The sequence below is a fragment of the Manduca sexta genome, chromosome 16 (assembly GCF_014839805.1).
Source record: "Manduca sexta isolate Smith_Timp_Sample1 chromosome 16, JHU_Msex_v1.0, whole genome shotgun sequence".
Classification (NCBI taxonomy): domain Eukaryota; kingdom Metazoa; phylum Arthropoda; class Insecta; order Lepidoptera; family Sphingidae; genus Manduca; species Manduca sexta.
This window is the reverse complement of record NC_051130.1, coordinates 2,281,952-2,300,423: the sequence shown is the minus strand read 5'-3', so window position 1 is coordinate 2,300,423 and position 18,472 is coordinate 2,281,952. Positions and strand designations below refer to the sequence as shown.

Below are 18,472 nucleotides of genomic sequence, written 5' to 3'. Positions count from 1 at the left end.
GTACTTGTATTTCAATGTGTTTTGTTCGCCTGAGTAGGTTTCGACCATGCTGTCTTAGTATGTGCCTCTGACTGATTTTCAAAGGAAGCGTAATTAGCGTAATTTGCATATTAATAACATGGTATAATATAATTGAATTTTATTAGAAAATATAACATGTGTCAACTACATTTACTTTGGACTGATTTCGGTATCAAAGCTCGTATACCACATTTTCTAGGTCAGTGGCCTAAATATTATACCAAGTTCCAAAAAGTCGTGATTCATGTCCCATAAAAAAACCTTGTTTGACTTGTTTATGTAAAATTAGACCGGGATATTCCTAACGACCTAAGATCTCATATTGTAATAAGAATTATAACAACAATTTGCATCTGGTGTAAAGCTGGTTAAAAACCCATTCCCGGGACTCATTCGTTCGAACTGGCCTGTAACCGCTAATCTTATTCATTCATTTATAACTTAATGGGAAGCTTCGACATAGGGAAATTTCTTTACAGATCCACCTGGACTGGGATCCAGCACGTAAGTAAGTATATCGTATTTACCAGCATAGATTTTAAGAATTAATCCAGATGTAAACGGTTCTAACTTTAGATCAATAAATTATATGCGTTAGTTATTGTTCCGAGTTTCTTCAAGCAAAATCCTTAAATTCCATTCACTCATTCCTTTTATAAATTTAGCGCTATGGATATTATGACTGGCCAGTATGAGATTTAAATATGGAACATAGTTTTTGGGTAGGTACTATGATATTTGAATTTCTACTAAAGTATTCCTACGTAAATAAAAATGCCCAACGATTATATTATAACGAACGGGAATTACGTTCTCTTTTCAAACGTAAAAAAGTAGAGTGAACGTCATATTATAGGTTTTTTTTTTCACCTTATCTTTAATAAATTAACCCGGATATTTCTTTGGTACATTTGGGAATTTTACTTTAAGAATTGCGGTGTAGAGATCTCAACTTAAGGAAAACCCTGACATGAGATCATTTAGGATGATGACATTATTAGTTCTAGAAAATAGGTGTGATTTTTTTTGTTCTCCGAAAAAATTCTTTGTTTGATAATTATTTCAATATTAATGACATGACATTTTGAATCAACTATTATGGTAAGTTTGTGATCAATTAGAAATGGTGCCAAAATTTATATTTAACTTTGATTTGTACTTCAGTTTGCTCGCGATTCCCTGTGATAGAATTTATCCGGTATATAAGAGTTTAATTATGCTCTTTACGAAATTCACATCATATCACACCGCATTAGTCATAAACACTGAAAATAAATATTTTCACTAACCCACTATACATTAATAAATATAAAAATAAATATTTTCACTAACCTACCATACATTAAGAAATCCAATTTGAATTAATTTTGAAATCTACGAAATACTAAATCTGCAATAATAACTTAGGAGTACGTGCCCTACGGTAAATAATTCTAGCTACAGCCATGTTTCTAGGAATGATGTATTAACTGAACTCATACAGATGAGAACTTTTTGATATACGTTTGGGTTTTCCCTAAGTATTCCGAAGTCTCTGTTCCTGGAATCGACACAATACCACTTCGTTGAGACGGCCCATCTGTGTAAACCAATGCAGCATATTTACATATACTTAATAAAATTGTAACAAGCCGATATCTGTACATTGTAGATATTAAACAAAATATAGTATGAGGGGGTTTCACTAGAATAACAGATGCCAAAACAACAGTTTTTATATATTTTTTTTTTTGGATGATGTACACGCTTCACCCAAAGACTACTGCATGGAATCGAATGGAGGTTTCACAGATGAATGCTAGATGTTTAACTTAAATATAAAGTCCATTTCATCGTTGGAAATAATAAAGCGGCACGTTTATCCCGGAAAAACTTTTTTACGCGAGTGGATTTGCGAGCAAAAGCTAGTTAATTAATATGTGAGATCAGGTGAGTAAATAAAAGTGACAACTGGTGGTAAACCGAATTCTTGAATTTATTACTAAGCTATCAATGTACAAATTTCAGTCAGATAGCTAAGGCACAGCTGGAGCATATGTTTCATAGGGCGGCCAATAGTAGTAAAGTTAGCGGTCAAGAATATTATATGGAAACGATATAGCCATGCAACAACATAAAGCAAGCAAATTTTAAGTAAATCATATTTGTAGCAACAAATATGAGCTACTTAAAATTGTATTGCAATATATACACATAAGTTGCAATGGCCGTCAAGAATTTAACCACGCCTAAAGACTGTTGCTTGGACGAGAAACGAACAAAGTGATGATACCCAAACGGACACCTACGTACGAGATCCTACCCAAATACTGTCTTAATCGCTTACTACACGTTTATAAAGGATGAACGAATCAAAATAATTCATCGGTACATATGTCAAAAAACCTTTTTTCTGATACCATTCGCTATTTATCTGATGATTTTAAAAGCAATTTTTTGGCAGATTACATATAGGTCGGAAGGTTGATGAGTCCGCCATAACCATTCCTCAGCTCCTCAGGTTAAAGTTTGGCATCCAAAAGATGGATTTTTACTGAAAAAAAATATTATTTACGTTTTCTCATTGAACTATTTAATAATGTAAGAGCACGAACTTACTCGATACATAAAACATAACACTAAAATATATGACGCAGACGGAATTTCATAATATGCACTTTGCAACCGGTTTAAGTAAAAAAGGAAGCAGGATTTGCATAAAAACAAATAGTGCATAATGATTCAGAGGTCGAACGTGACGTCTTGCAGTTTTGAATCAGTAAGAAGACCAGTTTGAACAAACGGTCAGCAAACTTGAAGTGGTAGGCTTGCTGTAGGCTGTGAATGAATGAGCTGACTCGGCCGGGCTGTACCGGTCAAAACTAGTATGAACTGCTTATTGTGTGAGTGGAGAGTGAGAATCCTTCAGGCCTAAACTCTGTTCTTGAAGACTTGATAAATGTGGTACACGCTGGATGCAGGCCGTTTTAAATAGGTTCTTCTGCAAATCTTTTGGTCAGGCCAAAGTTCAAATGTAGATTTTTTCACTTTCCTCTCTTCCTAATTGTTGCCTCTTTTTAAGGTCAGCCAATTTAAAATACACATAAGAGGTTTATGGGTGTTTATGTGCGCGAAAGTAAATTCTAGGCCGATGTCCCAAACTAATAAAAGTACAAAACCGAAAAAACCTCTTATAATTTAGCAGATCTAATAAGCAGTTCCGTTTGTATACAGATTTTTTTTCCTGTAACTATTGAAAAATGTAGGCTTATATAAAAAAAGGTATATAGAGTAATAATCAGCTAAGAAAACGAAACGATGCTTACAACTGGAGAAGCCATGATAAAATGGATATGATCTTATAATGTGAGATATTAAACTTGATTCCAGTTATAAAGTCAGAATTCCCATGAAGTCTCTACAAGTTGTATGTAATATCCAACATCAGATGTTATTTAAGTACAACGTAACACACATTAAACTTAATATATAAGTATTGCAGTTATCTCTGAGGTCACCAGGTTCATCTAGAAAACAGGTCGACTTTTTGACGATCGTCAAAGAATTCAATGCTTGTTGTTCTCTACCGTCCAATACACTTTTCCCTGCCTGTATATATATTTACCTATATTAATCATCATCAATAGTAAGGGTTTCAGTAACCATAATAAAACAAAAGTATAAACTAAAAATTTTATTTCACTCAGAATCAAAACACTTCCTTAAACTTAAAAGTAAAAACACTTCACATTAAACATACGTTTTACATCTTGCGTGGTCGTATTTCTGGTGTCCATTTGGGGTCCGCCATTTTCTCTCGGAGGCGACGCAAGATGGCGTTGTTGCTTTCACGATCCTGTTCCTTATCGAACGCGCTTCTCTCTCGGCGGACTATGGTTGGTTGCGGCGAAGTATTCCGTGGTCTGGGCTGGGCGTGTACTACTGGAGGATAGTATAGTTGAGCGAAGATAGACTGCTCAATTTGGCAGACGACTCCGCCCACAATACACAGCAGCAAACACATTCGCAGCATGATTCTCGCGAGTATTACTGGCAATGATTGCGACAGGACTGCACGACTGTTTATACCGACGGGCCGCGTCACACGACGAGGAAAACTACACAAAAGATACAATATCAACTTATGACGGGTTAAAATATTTGTAGTATGAACAGCTGACAAGTTTGCAAAATTATTTATGAAGTCACAGCCGGTTTTAGTAATGAATGCAGGGCGATGTTTCTAGAGAATTCAAATTCATTCTGATCTTCAAACCATATAGCAAATTTCCCAGACATGATTATGGAGACAATGAAAATAAGGTTATAGTGAGAATATTTATTATGTTTTTTTAAATGAATGTCTAGTGCGAGTTGCTCTTGTATCAAGGTAGAGCAAGATCGGACATAATATTCTTCTATAGTGTTACTCTCATATAACAATGACAAATATGTAATAGCACGTTTATTTATTTATTGTAACCGATTTATTTGTTCCACGTTCGAAAATAAGATTTATTTCGTTCCATATTCGAAATGTTATAAAACCGTTTTATGAAATAACAGATTGTACTTTGTTATATCAATATCAGTAATTGGTTTATAAACAGTATAGCGTATGAGAAGTGAATTACAGCGGCTAATTCGGCCTTAAACGATTTTTCTTATTATTTTTCAGTTTACGTATTATAGTAACAATGTAAACACACTATGGATTGGCAGATCCTAGATTTCAATTCCTGGATTGCTTTGTAAGGATTTTTATAATATAACAGCAAAACCTTTCTCTGTTAACCAAAGTATCAAAATGTAGAATCAAGAGTATGACTATTGGTGTATAATTTCATTAATTTTGATTTTATTTAAATTAAACATTGAATGCACCAGTTATTAGTAACCAAAGTAAATACAGTACCTTTTTAAATAGATAATAAGATGGTACATAAATTCTTGCCGGTAAAAAACTTTAGGTAGAGCTCTCCCTACGTCTAGTCTAATTAATCAGAAATACTGATATACGTACGTAAGTGGCCATTTATAGCAGTAAATCAATAGCCAAGTGCAGCAAGAGGTGTAAATAACTTCATTTCATTTCGTGGTTACAACAAAACAACTTCGATTAGGTATAGAATCCATGTATTACAAAATTGGTTTTGCCTGCGAAGCGGGTAATTATTTTACTTATCAGCGAGTTTAAGTTGAATGTGTGGTAATAAGTACTTCATAATTGCTAATGGCATAGAAAAATTAGAAAAATAGGGAAAATTTGGAGTTAATTTATTCTTTAGGCTATAAAGAATAAGGTGTAACGAATAGGTTAATAACAAGTGATAAATTAATTCACATAACTCTAATTCAACACTACTGATCTACCCAGTCTGGGAGTCCAATCCAGTACCTTACGAACACAATACTATACTGTCAGAAACTAATGTAATAAATGATTAGATTATTTAAATCGCCCTTTCCGCTATTTTTATCATCTCCATCCAATGGTTGTCTGGTAAAGATCACTTCGAGTGCCATTTGTAATGATATCCAGCTTATGTATATAATATATTCTTATTTTTCATATTTATGGTGTACAATAAAGATTTAAATAAATAAATACATATCTGAGTAAATAAAAATTGAGAATATTCATTGAATTGTCTGAAAAGTGTCGGTAGACCACTTATTGCAGCCAATTGTTAGCACAAGGTTTAATTACACTGCACTCTGCCTAAGGGATTCCCTGGAATCTTTATTTTCCTTATTACACAGAGACAAACTTTCCATTACACGGAATGATAATGTTATTGAGTACAAGCCGTATTAGATGCAATTGAATTTCTCTCTTAAGTGTGATATCAGAGGGTTTACTTCGAAAAACGAAATCCGTAGTTTCGGATGACGGATCGCATATTTTGTTACTACGAAGTGTTACGGATCCGATGACGGATTCGACGACGGATCCGATCGGTTCATCGCAATATTTCAGACATGGAATTTGTAAGAACTTATACCATACATTTTTAAAAACATCTGTGAGGATAAAGTTCCACTGCTTTTTCAAAAAAAAATATACTGGAATTGATTCTACCACTAAGGTAAGCTACTAACGGTGTCGGATCCGAAGTAATTTGGTAGTAAAGTTCAATCCGAAGTTCGTCGTTTCTTCGTTTTGGACCGACGTTTCGACGTTCGGTTTGTGAGACGTCAAATTAAATGCAGCATCTTAAGATGGTCGCTGTTTAATAAACAGATATGAACAACATGTCTATGACGGATTTTGACAGCTCAATTTTGTTTATTTAACAACGGTGACTCAGCTGAGAACAAGCTCTTAAATTACAGCTTAAGTTTTGTTTATTACATTGTTTAATACATCAGTCTTACATATCAAATTTCGCAAAGCTATGCTTACTTAAGACACAAATTTGCTCGATCAGCTGTAAGTCAAAACCCGCCATCTTGCCTCTTAATAAGGTTTAAACTAGGAAACCGATGTTTTTGACAGCTATTTAATCAGTTCTTAACCACTTCTTAACGCTAAAACGTTTATAAGTAAGTTTGAATAATTTTTGACAGTTGAGTTTTATGTATTTAAAAGCGGCAACTCAGTTAAGAATTGGCTCTGAAATGTTAGCTTAAGTTTCTTTTATTAAATAAATCAATACATTAAATGTCTACTTGAGATCGTATTTAAGGCGAATTCATTTATTAATATGACGCTTAGATACTAAGCATAGTTAATGAATGTCTCGTAGCTTTCCAATACGTTTTTTATTATGCCAGGCCTGTACCTTCAAATATACATTTTTTATTCGGGCACCTCAAAGTGACCCCAAGTTAGTGTCAATCACTAGAGATGGTTATTTTACGCCAGTCGATATTATTATGCCGTTCTGTTTGAAATAATAATTTGGCTTGTCTATCGTATGCAAATGTCCGTAGGTACGTGTTTTTTTAACCATTCGTAGATGACTTCTCTAGTCATGAGTTATGATAGAGTTGTTTCGTGGGACCAGAGGGAACAAAATATAGAGATGAGGTGCTGTGAATGAAAATCCTGTAGAAAAAAGGATTAGTTGGAATTATACTTAATACTTCACTTCACTATTTTTAGATTTCTTTATTACATAAACAGCTATAATTACATCCCAAGTTGCGCCAAAAATATCATTACTAGACATGTATTAAAATAATTTGGAATATTCATAATAATTGTTGTTTTTTAATTCTGTATAGGATATCATAATCATCGACCTTTCCTTATGTAGACGTCAGAGGAAAAAGTGGACTAAGATATATGATGGTTTTGTTTTTGTTATCTTATGTGTTTTTGCTAGTTGACACTAGATGGCGTTGTTGTAAATTTAAACAGAGTTTGAATGTTGGTCTCTACAATTTTTGTATAATTTGGTTGATTATGATAGTTATAAAAATAAGTTTATTAAATTATTGTTATTTAATTAAATAAAAATGTTGTACTTTATATATTAGATGCGTAAATTTAACAAGTTTTTCAACGACTCCGTGGCGCAACGGTAGCGCGTCTGACTCCAGATCAGAAGGTTGCGTGTTCAAATCACGTCGGGGTCAACTAACAGTAACTTTTTAAAAATTTTATTAGTCTCCATTTGTTATATTTATTATGCACTTTGAAATAAACCAGTATGAACAACCAAAACAATAAATTGTAGAGTCTGGTATAAACCAAATACCGTTTCTTTGTTTGTACCCGTTTATAACTTAACTAGTATTTTTTGTATTGACAACAATTTTATTATTTAATACGTATCTAGAAAGTAATTAATACTGTCTAAAATTATTAAGTAAAAATAGAGTCAAGAGGTCATTCTGTGCTTGAGACATACTTATATAATGAATTTGGATGGTTTCTTTATATTGTTTACGGATGCGCGAGGACAAAAAAAATTAAAAAAATTACTATAAAAATTTGGAGATGCCGGGGATCGAACCCGGGGCCTTTCACATGCAAAGCGAACGCTCTACCACTGAGCTACATCCCCGTTTGATGTAATTGTTGAAATTACTAACTATATTTTTAACAGACTCTCAGAAGTTTTCTCTATATAGGGCTGAGGATAATAATTACAATTATAGCTTCACCAGGAAAATAAAAAAACAGGTTGAGGACGCCACTTTGGCGGTCACCTGTGTGGGTGGTAATCGGCGAATCGCCAATAACCGTACACATATCCTAAAGCCTGTCTTAGGAAGGCGACCAAGTTCGTCGCTTTCATAAATATTTCATCGTGCATTAAGCAAGACAGAATGGTATTGACCTGACGACCATGAAAGTAACGTTTCTTGTTGGTTTACATTATACTTGTATCTACTGTGCTGTATTTTTATGTATAAGAAACATGATAGCAAGCTGAAACTTTCAAACAGTGACTCTATCAGAACTCTACCAATAATAGGAGCGCATATTTGTTAAGGTTATAGCTTAAGGTCCATTTTTCATACATTTTGTTTCACCTTTAATCTGGGTAACTAAACAAGTATTGGCAAGTAAAGAATTTAAATTCACGTCTAGTTAGTGATTAGTTCTCGCAGTTGAATGAAAAACGTAAAAATAATTAATATGCATGGATATTTCGGCCTTTAAAATTTCGTCGTATTAAATTATTACTTGTTTAGTTACCCAGATTAAAGGTGAAACAAAATGTATGAAAATGGACCTTAAGCTATAACCTTAATATAATACATATTAACGTTATTCGTAAAAAACATAAAAAACACGAATTAAGCACCTCCTTTTTTAAGTTGGTTGAAAAAATCAAAACAATACATCAGTAAAACACAAAGGACTATATGTTTAAAGAATATATAATTATATAATAGTAGTCTTAACAGAAAAGCATGAACTAATCGCCATTGTAAAAATATTTTCTATTAAACTTTGGAAATAATACTTGTATTTAGATGGTTCTTTCTCATTTCAGATTATCGCTCATTTTGTTATATTCAGAAACTACGAATAAATTATTGTATTTCAAATAACTCGGAAGATATTAAAGTTCTCTACAGAATTTTAGTTTTATTTAAAGTATTTAGCATTAAGCAATAGTTCTAGAGATAAATCGTCTAATAATTTTGGTTCTAATAAAAAAAAAAACAAATACCAATTATAATCAAGATTACTCAGACGTTTGATGGTATGTAGAAAACGTGTACGTTTTGCGTTGCCGCCACACTCGCAGCGGAATTTCCACTCTTCTTCGTCATACGGTTTTGTTTGTCAATGTACAAATGTGGTTTTCCACGACATACGTACGAGATATCGCTACCAGTTACTCTCAAACCACAAAACTTATTTTCCTTATCATTGTTTTAATTGTAGGTGTTGCTGACTTTACCTGTGAAAGACGGACGTCTAAGTTTATACTTTTTTGCGATAAGAATATATTGTAATCCAGCCTACATTATAATCCAAGATATGGTCTATTTGTGGGCCAAAATGTATCCAAATACGTTTTGTAATAGTGCGATAGCGTAGTTGGAAATGGAACGGTTTGCCGAAACGAAAATCTATAGGTTCAAAACTCAAGGCACACGCCTCTTACTTTTTGAAGTTACATATGTATTGTTTCTACATTATCGTTTGCAGTGAAGGAAAAAATCGTGAAAATCCTTATATAAAGCCTACTAAAAGATTTTTTAAGGGTATGTGAACTTAACCCGCAGTAGGCCAGCGTGATGGACTAAGGCTTAAAACTTCTGAGTGGCAGGGTAGGCACGTGCTTAATAATAGACAGTGTATAATAGAGGATTGGTATTATTAATATACGCTTAGCAATCGCTGCAATCAACAAGCATTGCAAACATTGCAAACATTTGTAATTATATTAGGTAAGATAAAGTTTTGGTTTTTTGCAGTCTGCCAATTTGATGGAAGGTTTTTATAGGCAATATCATACTCGTAATACACCTATAATACTTTATCGATAAATTTAGAGACGATGTTTATATGGAAGATACATATCACATCATTCCTAAGCCTGTGCCTATTGTCCAATAGATAATAACGAATGTTGAATATAAACAGACATGACAAAATACAAACAAAGACAGTCAAATAATTTATTGATTGATAACAAAACATCGTCCAATCGGAAAGCGAGGCCGTTGTACCCTGTACCCTAACCTAATCTCATGAATCATTTGTTTTCAGTTTCCATGATGAACTCCGCCATCATGACCTCCATAGAAGGCGCGATGCCAGCCTTCGTGCAGGAGATCTTAAAGCACTCCGCCACTCGGAGGATACGCCAGCAGTGGTCCTCTTCTGCGTCGTGTTGTAGCTCACAATTGTGGATAAGTTCCACCATCGTTTTTGATAGGACAGCACCTAAATATGGTGATGATTAAGTCAATAAATCAGTGAATGTCTTTGATCGTCATTATTTACTAACACTCATGATGCAGGAAGTGTCGTAAAATATTTTTAGTTCGTCTTAAGAAAAGCCCACAAAATTTGGCTTAACTTCAGAAACTAATACAGTACCTCTTGATATAGGCTACAACTAGACTATGAATAAGATTACTTATAATCATCTTGTATGGTTTTTTGTTTTATGATTTAACAACGTTGACATTTATATAGGCAGATGAAACATCTTTAAATAGAAGGCTGACAGAGGGCGAAAAGTTCCCCTATTTCATGCCCCTTCGGATTGAAAAACGTCATACCATTAGGGAACGATTTGATGAACTTGTCAGTGTTTTCGTGATGCATGCGGCTAGAGTCGGTGAGCAGGTTGAAGTGGCGGCTCATGCACTGGAGCGCGCAGCCCAACTCGCGGTGCTCGAACTTGAAGTCCTCACGCCAGAAGTGGAAGAACTCCTCCATTTTCTCCTCTGTTAACTGACTCTGCATAGAACACGCATGTGTAAATATAAGGAAATAAAAGGACCTACTTTGGCGAGGCCATTTTAGCTTTTTCGATCCGAGGTTATACAATAAATTATCGCCATATTTTAACATAACATGTCGAGTTTTTTGTTTTCCTGGTAAGGTTATAGAGCCCATGGGACTACTAGGTAGTAAGTCTGTATGCAAGAGACCGGCTGGGTAGGTATTATCATCATATATTTTTGTTGATGAACAATATTGATTTTTGTTTTCGTACGGTCATAGTAAAGTGACTCCCTGCACCTGATAGTCATAATTGTGTCGACTGCCGAGAGGTAATTACCCCTCGTCAGCGAAAACTGATGACTAAAATGTTAATTAAAATTAAAAATACTTATGTAATAGTAAAAATATTTTTAGTTTTTTTTTTTACTTAGAAGTTCTACAAAGAACTTTGCTTTAAATTTTGTAGGAATAAAAGTGTGTTGCGAAAATTACAATAACTATGGAACTTGATTTTGACAAAAGCAAATCTCGCGATAAGCATTTATGGCTACAAAAATTAAAACAAAGTTTAATTAAATTTAAAGTTAATTTTTTCCTTTTAGAACATTTAAAAAAATAAGCTTGTTTTTAAAAAGGTTTCTTACTAATACGTTTTTAAACTGTGATAGCATAATAATTATTTCTAAGGTTTACGTGAAACTTAGACATGGAAATAAAACAATTTCTCGAGACTAGAGTCACCTCCACGTGACCATGATGAAGTCTTTGAAACGTCGGGAGAAAATAATAATATAAAACCGTGATAAAATCCGGAATATCTTATCAATGTGGTAACATTTTGATAACGTTTAAATTTGTTTTGGTAAAAACCTTCACTTGGAACTCACAGATTCTTAATTTAAAATTTGTGCAGATTATCGCACGATCTGTAAATTCCATTCAGTAATCAAGTTAAGGTTATAGCTTAAGGTCCATTTTCATACATTTTGTTTCACCTTTAATCTGGGTAACTAAACAAGTATTGACAAGTAAAGAATTTAAATTCACGTCTAGTAAGTGATTAGTTCTCGCAGTTGAAAGAAAAACGTAAAAATAATTAATATGCATGGATATTTCGGACTTTAAAATTTAATACGACGAAATTTTAAAGGCCGAAACCTTAAGGAAAAACTCATGTTTAAACTATTGAAAGGTATAGTAGGTTAGGTAGATTGGGAAACACGTAATCTACTTGCATATACAGCTTAAATTGCGAAATAAAATATGTTTATAATGACCTCATAAGCTTTATCTATGAAGACATTATCATAAAATCAGTTATTTTATTGCTTTGAATGACGAGACGAGCTTCCCTTTCGCCTGATGGTAAGCGATACGATCGCCCATCAACAGTAGAAACACTATCCAACACTATGAATTACAAAGTATTGTTTAGTATTCCACTGCACTCGCCATCCTAAGACATGAGATGTTAAGTCTTATTATGTCCAGTAGTTACACTGACTACAATGTCCTTCAAACCGGAACATAACAGTGACTACACACTGCTGCTTGGAGGCAGAAATAGACATTGCGGTGGTACCTATCCAGGCGGAATCTCACATATGAGAGATCTACTACCAGTTGTATTTAAACGTTACACAGGTGTTTCTAGTATAAATGTCTATGTATATTACTTCTATATGAGTCGAGTTCACAAGTTTAACTTTTAAGAGATAGACTGGAACGTAATAACTGAAACCAAATTTATATCTATTTTATACTGTGATATGTACGTAGTAAAAATCCAAGCACAAAATTATAGAATCCTATCCTAAGAATTTTGTTGCTCGATATACCCATAATATATCATTAAATGCATTAAAAATAGAAGACATTCGCAACCCGTATGGCATCGGATATCTAATCATTCTTAAAATACATCAATAGGTGCAGATTACAGCACTCACCTCTTCCCTGCATTGTTCTAGCGCCTGTCCAAAACCTAGCGTGACATCCTTCATCACCTGGACGTCAGCAGACACCGCTCCCACCAGCCCCACCAGGACCACCAGCACCAAGCTCCGTGTGTTTTGCCCCATGATACTGCTCGAACTGCTTCTCTGGTCTCATTCATGCTAATATACACCATATAATAACCTAGTCGCAGTAATAATCATCGCTGATTTCTGCTATTAGTTATACCTTCATAAAAGTAGGCCATTAAGTACTATATTTGTTATACTGAGGACGTAAATGAAGGTTTCTGTTGTTTAATGAGATACCTTTAGACTTTTTAAACTATAGGGCGTGAAACGTAGTTGTTGGTTTATTGATGACCACGTAACTGTACATTTCCATGACGAGGAAGGATGTTTAATTTTTTATCATATGCTTTTGATTCCGTTTTCGCTTGTGTGACAGTGTTTTCTCGAAAAACAATGTCAATATCTTCAAAATCTACAATAAAAGTATTCAAGATTTTTTAAAAAAATCTAAAGACGGTAACCCAATATTAATCGACTTTACGGACCGATTCTGGGTAAAATAATGAAGTTCTATGTCCCTACAAAGAAGCAAAACATCCAAGTGCATGTATGATTATTGCATATTCTGAAATAGCAACAGATTTTTAATATTTGCGTCTATCCTGTTTATTCAAGAGGTTGGATATTAGTATAATGTTTAGATATGCTCAATAAAATACATCTAAATTACACATTCCAAGTTATATTGGTACTTCGTTGTTTTAATGATGTCTTTGGATAAGGGTTAAGTTAATAGTTGCTTTAAATATATTTCATTGCGCCTGATAAAAAAAATAGCACCACAATGCAATCACGTGACTTTGCTACATGAATAGTGGAGATCGGTCTCTCGAAGTAGATATAAAAAAATTGCTATTATTATTCTGATTCTCTTGATTTCTTATACTCTTAGATATTATATTACAAGCTGTTAGCATAAAACCGGATAAGGGTACAAAACATTTCACTTCGTTAGTCTTGTATTTCAAGTCATGGTAGGTATTAGTCAGTTCGTTTTCCACTTAAATATAAAAATAAATTGAGAAGAAAATCTGGTTCCCTGTTTTTTAAAGCTGGCAACTACTATCATTAGATACTATGTCAGCATCGTTAGCATTAGATGGCATTGCACATCTTCGATGTATACTCGTATTCTGCTTGGAAATTATTGTAATACCTATGTCTTTAACTGATATCATTTGAGTACTGTCAGACGACTTGAAGGCTTGATCCTAACAGAAGCAATGTTCGTTTAGATAAGAAAATTTAGAAGTAAAATTGATTAATAACAAACTTTCATCACGTTAATAAATAGTTATTGAAATATGCTGGTATTCTTGCTGACCACTTCACCACTTATTTCGAAACGAATGTCGCTTTTGGGTGCTATAAGTATACCTGGTATTATTGTTTAGTGTTAGACATAATCCGTCTTATTACAAAACGAGGTTTAACTAAAAACTCTGGTTTAAACCTATGCAAAGTACGGTTTATATAAAAATGGTATTACAAAAAGTGGTTTAACGATAAACCATGGACTAATTGATGGTCTAATGCTAAACCTCGGCGACCCCTGGTATGACGATGGTCTAAATCGTAAATGTCAAATCAAATTTCAAATCATTTGTTAGATTATCTCTTAAATTGGCGTCTGTTTCGTTGTCTTGTGTTATTTTTTATCGAAAATGGATATTAACATGGTAGATTCAGTCGATACTGAGGATATTGAAGCCGTTGAGCTACTGGAAACGCCACGCCGCGCGTACCCAATAGACTCAGTACTCCAACTTTCAGATCTTTTTTCTTTCGTTGATCCATTACAATATTACAAAGAGTCAATTGTTCTATACAATAAGGCACTGATAATAAATTTTAAAGCTATTTGCAATAGTCACCGCAATAGTTTTGTTTAATGTTATGCTTTCATATAACGCGCGGGAAGCTTACGTTTCGTAACACGCATTTTGATGTATTACCAGTTAATACACCATTAGTCAAAACTGGAAACCTAAACAAAACTGCAATTGAAGTTACAACTATTGTTGATCTTGGAGCAAAATAACCAAGTCTTAATATTTTTAATACTCCTAAACATTATTTAATCATTAACATTGTATGAAAACCGTTTTCTTTTTTGGGTATACGGAACGTTGCGATTGAATGGTGTGGTATTGAACGAATGTTGTTTGTATATATCTGTGGTTTATATATAGGCCATGGCGCAAATGGCGGTACTAAGAAGTCTACGGTTTTTATGAGTTTTGTAATACGGACAAATTTAAACTATTGTTTCCCAGATAAGTCTGGTTTTGTTAGTACAGGTTTAAGCTAAGGTTTATTCCGCTTTTTGTAGTAATACGGAATACGTTTCCTGTCTTCATTACGATTACTAATGTTATTTCCTGTGTACTATATTATTAAACGGTCAAGGTAAATCAAAACGTTCATACAGTGTGTACTGTGTATCAATTGGTTATTTTTAAACTCCGATTAACTCCTTTTTACAAGCTTATTTGACTTGCACTTTTGTATGTCTATGTTTGGGTAAAATTTTGCAACTAAATTTTAAAGCAGTTATCTATAACCGATTGAGATGAAATTTTGCATACACGTTAAGTTTGGATGACAATGCATGGTCAGCTAGACTTAACTATAACGTCATTACGTCACTCTAAATCTAATATGCCGAACGGTCCAAGATGGCGGACTAGTTAATTTTTAAATAAACAGTAAAAAAGACATTTTTAAAAACAAGCTTTTATTTAAATGCCTTAAAAAGTAAAAAACAATCCTTAAATTGAATCAAACATTGTTTTTATACTATGTAGCTAATATAATAAGTATATAACTTGATCTTGACAAAAGTAAAGCGACAAGTTTTTATTTCTATAAAGTTTAAAACAAAAATTGATTCAATACAATTTCCCAAGATACAGGCCTTGCCTAGTTTGGGTACCCCTGGTAATTTGCGTTGTTGTTTATGATTTCCTGTAATTTTATTTATTTTTGTATATTTTAAGCTCTTATGTAAGTCTGATTTGTAATAAACTATTTGAACTTTGAACTATTTGTATTTTGAATTGAACGTATTTGTTTTATAGCATTCAAATGAAAATTTGTTTTTACACAACTATTTTTTTACAACATAGGCGGCCAAAAAACCAAGATGGTTTGATGGGTCGTTAGCGCCTTATATGTTAAATGCACAAAATGTGCATGTAAGTGAAATTACTATGTAGATAAGGTTATAAACGCAATAACCTAAATTACTTTGATAACAGCCACTTAATTAAAACGCCGGTCCAACTAGAAAACATGTCCAATTTAAATAGATTAATAATTTGCTAAAAAGGTACAATTAATTACTCATGGATATAACTACACTCTACCAAAGTATATCGGTTAGAATAAACCACCTTATACGCATTAAATTGAACCACGTTTCGTTGTACACGCGTATACGCCTCTTTCTATAATTATGAGGTGGCGTAGGCGCATCTTCGCGGATGCTGTTTCACGATAATCACCACGCCCTGCGCCGGAGCAGTTGTTAAGGTACGATTCTCAACACAACTGCAGCGATAAATAAAACTTTTTATTAATTATTACCGACAACTTTAAATGCAAAAATAATTTCAAAATTCAAAATTCAAAAGCCTTTATTACTGATTTTACAATGAGTTTACATAAAATATAAGTGTGCACATCAGTCATCATCAAAAATAATAAGCACTAGTAAATATGTACAGTAGGGCAAATGTTTTCGAAGCATCCATCAGATGTTAAGACTTTCAATTTTAGGCGATAGTTAATAAATACTGAATAATAAGCCAACACCGAATAATCTTCGATATTATTCGCTAATTCCAACCATTAAAGACTGTTACAAATAATTGTTGATTAAAGAGTGGTGTCAAACCCGATCGTGATATCTTCCTTAATTTATATGGTTGACTGCCTCGGTGGCGTATTTGTAACACACTGTACGAGTACGACTACCGCGCTGTGTTGGGTTCAAATCCGAGATTAGGCCAAAATTGTTGTGACTGCGTAATTCCATCCTACAAATTACTCAGTCGTAGCGTGGAGTCAAGAAGTTGGCGGTGTGATACCCCGTACCTCGGAAAGCACGTAAAGCTGCTGGTCCTGCCCCTAATCTCTCTTCGTCAGAATGCCGTCTCACCGGACTATGAGAGTGAAGGAACAGAGTGCTGTGTATTGCACACACACTTGTGCACTATAATTTTTCCTGCGTACTGACTGACTTACGTGGAGACTGGCCGCCGTAGCCGAAATTTGGTTAGAAAGGAATGAATCAATATAGCTAATAACAACTTCACAATCATTCTTCGACAGAAGGCTAAGATATTTGCAGTCGAGTTCAGAACAGATCCTTAATCCCAGCGAGGGCTGAGCCGCGCCCTCGCAGCTTCTCTACTATTACAGTAAGTGCTGCGGTGCGAATGTATTCATTATCTTATCCACGGACGGTATAGGTCGGAGTTATTAACTTTACTCTAGAATGAACAATGCCCTTATAATAAGAGAATAATGCGAAGGTGCGTAGTTAGATTACTACGATTTTAATAGGTCTTTCTTAGGTAGTAAGAACTAACAGTTTTGTTCTCACCAAGGGGCGCAACGATACTGTAGGTAAATTAATTCACACTCTGTTCTAGGCTGTATGCATTATTTCCTTCCTTTTAGAAATATGTGATTCAACTCAGAGAGATAAAGAGGGGTTCAAAAGGAATGGTTTTTGAGAGGCAAGGAATGATAATTCCTCAAATAAAAGTCTATCATACGATACATTTTCCGACGTTTCCATGAAATTTTGGATTAATTGGTAAAAAACATATGATCACAAACAGGTAAAAAGTTTAAATTGTACACTCGGTAGTTTTGATTATAGAAGCATTTTTAAGGTAACTTTAGACTATTTCTAGAAGCAATATCTTGAATAGGTAAGAATTTCCAGATGCCTTTAGACTAGCTGCAATATTTTTATAATTCTATACACATACAATTTGCCATATAACCTGCAACCTTCAAAATTTACAAGTCAGCTTCTCTGATTTTACTGTAAAAATCACTCGCGGAAGTCAACTTCTACAAGTTTCCTTTCTAATCTAAACCTCTCTAAGTTCCGATTAATTTGGAAAGAAAGACTTGCAAGTCGTGTGGTAGATCTTTCGTGGTTTAACCGAACAAGTGCCGCGGAGATCGCGTGCCGTGATGCAGCGCCAAGCTCTGTAGCCTCATACACGCTGGTTTAATTCGCGGGAGGCTTGGTCACGCAGTAAGTACAGATGTGGACAGTAGTATTCATATTGGATATTATTACCCATCCAATAAGCGGCGATAGCCTAGTTGGGTGTGGAACGGACTGCCAAGACGAATGTCCGCAGGTTCAAATCCCAAAGGCACACACCTCTGACTTTTCTAAAATCATGTATGTATTCTTTGTAAATTTATCGTTCGCTTTAACGGTGAAGGAAAACATCGTGAGGAAACCTGCACAACTGAGAAGTTCTCTATAGGAATTTCGAAGGTGTGTGAAGTCTACCAATCCGCACTAGGCCAGCGTGGTGGACTA

General features: G+C 34.2%; 1 protein-coding gene, 1 long non-coding RNA gene and 2 other non-coding genes across 4 annotated transcripts; 1 reads left to right on the top strand and 3 right to left on the bottom strand.

Moving 5' to 3' along the window:
* Positions 1–3,684: 3,684 nt before the first annotated feature.
* LOC115446196 lies at positions 3,685–5,016 on the bottom strand. Its single transcript, XR_003938887.2, has 2 exons — positions 4,916–5,016; positions 3,685–4,118 (listed from the first exon to the last, which is right to left on the bottom strand). It is a non-coding gene; the product is annotated as an uncharacterized LOC115446196 (long non-coding RNA).
* Positions 5,017–7,512: 2,496 nt separating this feature from the next.
* Trnaw-cca lies at positions 7,513–7,584 on the top strand. Its single transcript has one exon. It is a non-coding gene; the product is annotated as a tRNA-Trp (tRNA).
* Positions 7,585–7,943: 359 nt separating this feature from the next.
* On the bottom strand, positions 7,944–8,015 carry Trnaa-ugc. The gene has a single exon. It is a non-coding gene; the product is annotated as a tRNA-Ala (tRNA).
* Positions 8,016–10,078: 2,063 nt separating this feature from the next.
* On the bottom strand, positions 10,079–13,008 carry LOC115446195 (general odorant-binding protein 1-like). Its single transcript, XM_030172763.2, has 3 exons — positions 12,820–13,008; positions 10,702–10,882; positions 10,079–10,360 (listed from the first exon to the last, which is right to left on the bottom strand). The coding sequence occupies exons 1-3, from the start codon at positions 12,949–12,951 to the stop codon at positions 10,170–10,172; spliced, it is 504 nt and encodes a 167-aa protein (XP_030028623.1). The 5' UTR covers positions 12,952–13,008; the 3' UTR covers positions 10,079–10,169.
* Positions 13,009–18,472: the final 5,464 nt, after the last annotated feature.